Genomic DNA, 7,253 nt, shown 5'->3' with positions numbered 1-7,253 from the left:
GCCCTTTTGGGTCAGACCCCTGCCCTTGGTAAAGGTATAGTGCTTGGTAAGCGTGGCCTGGCATTGGAAACGCTGCATTTCCATATCTACGGGGAAGGTCAGTTCAACTGCCCATGCACAGTCCATTCCTGATAAGAACAAGGGTTTTGGAGGCATTTATAATTCGTTCAACTCCAAGTAAGAGAGCACCAACTGACCTGGAGTTCATAATAGCCAAGATCTGCTGAGCCAGCCAACCTGTGCTTCAAAAGCACTCAACAACAAAGAGTCTTTGACCTGGAGAGAATCAATGAGTTTGTGTTTTACTATGAGCCTGAAAACCTAGAACCAGATACTTTATGCCAGTGTGCTGTGTTCAGAAGGGTGTCTCCTGCCCTCCCACTCCCCAAGTGAAAAGGAAAAAAACACCACGCTATCATTTCACAACCCTCCAGGAGCCAGTGGTGGATTCCCATTGAAAATAATGGAAATTTTCCTGTGCAATATGTCTGGGATTCTTGAAGGTCGCTTGTTGTCTCTTTTGCTAGTTTGAGCACACTTTCAGGCCAAAAGAATGAGTGGGACGGGGTGGGAAGCAGGAGATATTTAAAAAGGAGGATGATCCATTTCATCAAGCCAAGAAGCAGGACTTGTTGGAAAGTCTGGATAGCCTACACTGCTTCCTGTAGAAATATCAGAGGTTGGTCCCCCAGCCATTGCTCTGAGTGTCTGGCTCACCCCCTGCCCTCCATGTGCTATAATTCCCAAATTAGTGTCCATTGTGTAATCCAGACCATTGAGCAATGGAGTATGGGCAGGAAGGGACGATATGGAAGATGGAGACTGAGGAATTCCATAGGGGCTTCCATCCCTCAAGTCCTGGTAAGATTGTCCTGTCCCATCCATGGAGAAGCTTCCGTTCATTAACTGTCCACTAGCAACATCCCCAACATTGCTGTAAATTCTATTGGTGTGGCCAAGCTCAGAGAGGATCTGATCTTCTGTGAATGAAAGAAGGAAGATTGATTTATGAGTGTAAAACATTCTGTGGTCAGTCAGGGCCAAACACATTTCTTGAGTAACTTCACTGGAGTCAGTGGGGTTACACCAGGAATGAGCTGGGCCAACAGAGCACATACTCAAAGGAAACTGTCCCTCACTGAAGGACAGTTGTATGGCAGCCTGAGCTAGATTCTCACTTGACACGAGCTGGGGAAGCTCTGTTGCAATAGAGCGATGCCAATTTACACCAGCTGCCAATGTGCTCTCCCTGCTCTGCTTAGTACTTAGCCAGAGTAAATAGTGCAACTAATTAAGTATACATTCTGAATGGTACCACAGCTTATTTCTACCCTTTTGCTAACCCCACCCACCTCCCTCTGTTCTTGTAGTGCCTTTTGTACAGCTGAACATGAGACAGGATTACTGTAAATCTTTTATTCTTCAGTCATATGAAAGCTGGTGGCACATAACGGCCTCTTTTTGGGAAGGTCTCTTGATTCTCGCCAGATGCATTCGCCCTCATAAAGGACATCGTAAACTAATTATGGACCAGGCTTGATACACAGGCACTACAGACCAGTTTGGGAGCCATAGCTGGCTCTCATTAGACTAGAAATAACCAAATAATTTCCGGTGGCTTGTATATTTGCTGCGATGATTCAAAGGGACCATTTTAAAGTTAAACTATTGTAAAATGATTGCTTTAAAGTTATTTTTTCAACTAGGTTCCATTAAAATGCTGGGGTTTGACTGATCAGAAATACAGGGGGCAGCAGGGAATAGGTTTCTGGCCAGACCTATACAGTATTCGTGATTAGGGTGACCAGATAGCAAATATAAAAAATCGGGACGGGGGTGGGGAGTAATAGGAGCCTATATAAGAAAAAGCCCGAAATATCGGGACTGTCCCTATAAAATCGGGACATCTGGTCATCCTGTTCGTGATTCTTTTCACTATATGTGACCCGTCTGATCACAGTATAACAATGGCCTAAAAAACAGTCCACAGTGATCATTGTATTTACATGGCAAATTCCTACTTTAGTGTTCAGACCTGGGTGGGGAACTTCCTGAAGAAAGGCCAGTGACACAGGAGGCAGGGCCGGCTCCAGGTACCAGCTTCTCAAGCAGGTGCTTGGGGCGGCCGCTCCGGAGAGAGGCGACAGGTCCAGGTATTCGGCGGCAATTTGGCGGACAGTTCCTCACTCCGCCTGAGAGTGAAGGACCTCCCGCCGAATTGCCGCCGCAGATCGCGATCGCGGCGCTTTTTTTAGATCGCGATCTCGGCGTTTTGTTTTGGTTGCTTGGGGCGGCCAAAACCCTGGATCCGGCCCTGACAGGAGGTGCCTGTGCCCAGCCCACAGAGCCTGCCCGCTTAGCTGGAGCTGCAGACTTATGGTTTCAGCTCTAGAGTTCCCCGGTTCATTTTCCAGTGCACCAGCCAAGGTGGGGGCTGTTACACCATCCTTTTCCAAGTCTCCCTGTACAGTCTCTGGGGAACCCCCCTCCATCAGCTGTCAGGCTGCTGCAGTGAGTCTTGACAACAGCTGAAATCCAGCTGTCATGGAAGAGGGTCCAAGTCCACTGAGCTGTGCCAGCCTGCAGGTGGCTGCTGATGTGGGTCTGAGGGGGAGTTTATTAACGTATTGAGGCAGGTGAGTTTCCAGCAGGGACTAGCCATTCATGCAGATACGAATCGCATTGCCAGGGATGTTAGCCCATGAAAAGTGTATCTGAGCTATCAGTCCTCAGGCTTCAGGGGTGGGACGGATCATGAGCAGAGATGAGGAAAATATTTCCCTTCATAATATCCTATTACACAGTGAGGTGCATCCTAAGTTCATACCACCTAGCCCTGCTGCATCCCCTCACTATAGGGACCATTGCTCTAGGCCAGCACAGCAGTTCTTTTTTGGGGAAGTTCCCCTGGGAGCTGCAGACCCTTTGCTGGGGCTCAGAATGAACACCCCCTCAGTAAGTGCATGTCAGTTCCTAGCTCCATTGCTAGAGGGGTTTCTGGCCGTGCAGGATACAGGCCAATAATTAATCATTTTCCTCTAGTGCAGAAAGCCCCAAGGAGCCACCAGCCATGAGATTAACTTGTACATCTTCAGATGGGACATCGGTTTCAAGAATCATTCCCGTTTCTGGTGCAAGAGAAATCCAGGCATTCTTCTCAATGTGGGATGCTGAACTGTGCCTAAGCACAGGAAATCATCCCACACTGCAGGAACCCCTTGGGGCCCAACCTTTGCAACCCATCTCTTCCCACCTTCACCACCCCCGCCCTCCACCCGGCCTTCCTGCCCCGCTCACCTCGGAAGCTCAGCTCACTGTCACTAACCCCACAGTCCTCCGCAGAGCTCTCCTTCTCGTGTTTGCTGCCCCCGCGGGTCCTCTTCACGCTCTTGTAGAACTGGCCCCAGCGGTGCCGCCCAGCATCCTTCTTGAGCCGTTTTTCTTTGGCCCGCCTGTTTTGAAACCAGACCTGGAGAGACAGAGTCCCAGAAGGCACTGAGAGGAGCACGCGCAGGGAGAAAAAGATTGGCCTGGACAGAAAAATTCAGGGCTGGCTCCGAACCTCCCTGAAGTTCAAGATGGTTCAGACCCAGGAGCCCAGTTCCCCTGCAGCTTAGGGCGCCAAGGCTGGTGGATTCAGAGCTGAACTTTGCCCTAGTCTGAGGGGTTCCAGGTTGGATACAGCATGTAGAAATGGGCCCGAGCCACAACACCCAGATCCAGTTCTGCATCCAAACTTGTCCAAGGCTCAGACCCAGTATTCAGCATTTCAGGCCCACAGAGTGGGTCAGTTGCCTCCCGCCCAATGGCAGATCTCCTTGGGATATGCATCCAAACATGCAGTACCCGTTTTTTGCTGGCATTGCAAACTCACATCTAATTCACTGCTTACTGCTAATAAACAGGGAGATTTAACTCATTGGTTCAGATCCTGTGCTATGATCAAGGTGGTGGACAGATGCATCCTCTGGAGCCCTGGGGCAGTGTACATGCTCAGCAGTCCAGCCACGGGCTGTCAGTCACAGGATGGGGGCCTTACTGCTTATCCAGCTTTCTGGCCTGGCTTCCTTCCATGCTACCTTGGAATTCAGTGCGGGGGTTGTGCACTGTCAGGGGAATGTGATGTGCACAGCTTGGTCGGGACAAGGAGGGAACGGAAAAATACTGCAGCGGTCTCACCTGCACCACTCTCATGTCCAGCCCTGTCTCCGAGGACAGCTGCTCCCGCACGTGCCTGGCGGGTTTGGGGGAGTTTTTATAGGCATTTTTTAACGTTTCCAACTGTTTGGCTGTGATGGTGGTTCGTGGCCTCTTGGCTCCAGCTTCTGAATCATCTGGAATAGAACAATTTCTTACCAGTATGGAACGGATAGCACAAAATAGAAGCTGGCCAATGACCAGCACAGAAGGAAAGTCAAATTCTAAAGCAAGATGCAGTTGATTTTAATTAGCCTTAGCTGCGGCTGGGAGATAGGGGGCTTGCAAAATTCAGCCCTCATTTTTCAGTGACTTTGTCTTGATAAAACATGGCCTTCCAGGTCTCCAAGGACACAGTGTAACGATTCTCCTCTTTCAACACAGAAAGCCAATCTAAGGTCCTTATCTGGTCCCTGTGACCCTAGTATCTGAGCACCATGCACTCTGTAATGTATTTACCCTCACCGCACCCCTGGGAAGCAGGGCAGTGCTATTATTCCCATTGTACAGAGTGGGAACTGAGGCACAGATCCTCATAGGTATTTAGGTGCCTCACTCCCATTGATTTCCCTGAGGGTGAGGCACCTAAATACCTTTGAGGATCTGGGCCTAAGTGACTTGCCCGCACATGAAGTTTGTAGCAGAGCAGGGAGCTGAACATGGGGCTGCTGAGTCCCCGTCTTGCATCTTAACCACCAGCCCATCCTTCCTCTCATAAAGATGGACCTGAGCACATTTTAATCCCTTTCCTTCCAATAGAACAACTCATTTTAAAAGTTTCGTAGTCTACCAGCCAGATTTTAAAAAGGGGTCTCATTTATGAGTTAGGGCAACCCCTCAGCTGGAAAAAGTTCATTGCTCCCACACGTTAGGCATGTATCTGGTGGTCATGGCCAGTGTGGACATAGATGGTGGAAGTGGTGCAGTTTTTCTATATCACATAATGTTTAAACGTTATTGGGCAACCAAACCAAAAAAAATCATAAAATCACAAAAAGGGCCATAACTTGAAGAAACAGTCTAATTTTGACCAAAATTGGCAGAAAGCTTTTAAATACAACTGATCGTGCAACTATGTCCTCAAACTAGTACTGTTTTGGAAATTTTGGGAAATATTTTGTCCCATGTGATATATTTTATGCATTTTCCTGTACTTTTTTGCCTTCAATTAAAGCAAAAGTCTGTGGTTGCACAACAGTATAAGCTTTTTTGTGCCATGTAATACATCTAAATATTTGTCATTATTTGTAGAAAAGTTTTTCTGTCTGCTATTTTATGAATATTGGCTACTGTCCAATGACTCCTCCACTGACAACTGATGTTAACACAGTGCACACCAGGATGAAATGTTTTCAGGATATGTTCCACTCTCTGGGCCAAGACTGGACCTGTGTCGTGTATGGTGAAGCAATCTACTGCAAAGCACTGTTAATTAAATGGAGGAATCAAAACAGATTTGATGATAACCACCTTGAGAAGGGAGGCATGCATCATGTAGCAAATGTCATGTGTGATACAGGCAGTGTGACGCAGGAGAATGGGTTTGAAGATATCCTTGTGGAAGCCAGCATCTGTGGTGCTTCAGCCATGCTCTAAGAGGGAAAGCATATATCCATGGCATTAGAATGCACAAACTTATGAATGAGGCGATGACTCACTTGAAGTGGGTAGCACTTGGCGATTCCATGCACAATGATGATTCTTCCAGAAGATGAGAAATGACACATCTTGGAGAAGGCTCGAACATGCATTGAAGCATTTGAAGATGTGGAGCAGGCTCACTGAGAACACAGATTGGAAGCACAGAATGCTCTGGCAGACTTGATGAACAGCACCCAAGCATTGCACTGGCTCATGGATACTTCCGATACCCAAGGAAAAAACTGTTCAGATACATTTCCATCCTGGAAAAACTACATTGCTCCTAGTCGCTGATGGATTACATAGCAGCAAAGAGAGGCAATAACAAGTCCATGGAGCTTGAGACATTTGCAGAGATGATCCCACTATGACAGTGTGGTCATATGAATTATGCCAGATGGGTTGTGTAAATGTAGCAGAAGCCAGATCTCTGGAGGAGAAGCCAGATATAGATTGTGCCCAAGCTGATAGGAAGAAGTGTACCAGACTCTTCAGTGGGGTACTTACACCATGACATGGCCCTTGAGCAATCTCTGAACGAGGCCTGTAGGAATCATCAGCATCTTTGCACAAAAGATGTGACTCTGACCAAGGATTACCTGACTGCACGATTTAAGGCAGCTGTAACAGCTGTGACAAAACAAAGGTGTGGAATTCAGCCTTTGATCTCCACAAAGCAGCTACCACAAAGCACATGGCTGCAGATGAAATTGCTGTCCAAGGTATTATGTTTTGTGACCTAAAGAATGACAAATCCGTTTAGCACTGGAACAAGCCCACACAACAGTCACTTGTGAACATTGCAATGTCTACTGTGGCTCCATCTGAAAGTACAGGTTTGTGCATGATAAGAGAGATTGGCACGCAATAAATGAAGCCGTTCGTAACCAGGAGGCTGCAAAGGGGCGAGGGAGACCTCTTTGAGCCCATAGAAAGGCATAATTTCAAATCATTTGGTAGTCTCAACAAAACAATCAAACAAAAGAAGAAGCAGTCAGCACAAGCGATAACTATTGATCGTCAGATATTCAGCAAGCTGACAGTTTTTTTGCCCAGTCCAGAGATGTTGATATCCAGGGTTTGACGACACATGAGCTGGCACCTGTCCCACTTTCCCTCTTCAACTTGGGTGGATCGCTAAGAAAGGCCCAAAAGAGCAACACACTGTCTTGGCTGGAGAAAAATCTGTCAATGGTTGAGCTACCAGCATCTGATGAGCGAATGTCAGCTATTCTTGAACTCGGGATGCTTCTGCTGATGGTGTGCAATGATACTGCCAAGTGCAAACTACTGGGAAGCTGTCTGATCAGCTGCTGCACACTATCCTCAGACTGCAATGTCCATACACTGCTGTTGTGGGGGACAATTATGCAAATGAAGAATCAATCAAATCTGGTGAGAGAGCCCACAGGGGG

General features: G+C 47.5%; 1 protein-coding gene across 1 annotated transcript in view; it reads right to left on the bottom strand.

Moving 5' to 3' along the window:
• Nucleotides 1–446: 446 nt before the first annotated feature.
• The window catches only part of LHX4 (LIM homeobox 4), a 70,589-nt gene continuing 63,782 nt past the window's right edge, over nucleotides 447–7,253 (bottom strand). Inside the window, exons 4-6 of the mRNA XM_034780208.1 lie at nucleotides 4,180–4,334; nucleotides 3,298–3,469; nucleotides 447–980 (exon numbers count right to left, since the gene is read on the bottom strand). Of these exons, the coding sequence (XP_034636099.1) occupies nucleotides 586–980; nucleotides 3,298–3,469; nucleotides 4,180–4,334 (722 nt within the window). The 3' untranslated portion in view covers nucleotides 447–585. The remainder of the gene's footprint in view (nucleotides 981–3,297; nucleotides 3,470–4,179; nucleotides 4,335–7,253) is intronic.

The sequence above is a fragment of the Trachemys scripta genome, chromosome 8, assembly GCF_013100865.1.
Source record: "Trachemys scripta elegans isolate TJP31775 chromosome 8, CAS_Tse_1.0, whole genome shotgun sequence".
NCBI classification, from domain to species: domain Eukaryota; kingdom Metazoa; phylum Chordata; order Testudines; family Emydidae; genus Trachemys; species Trachemys scripta.
This window is presented reverse-complemented; position numbering and strand designations above follow the sequence as displayed.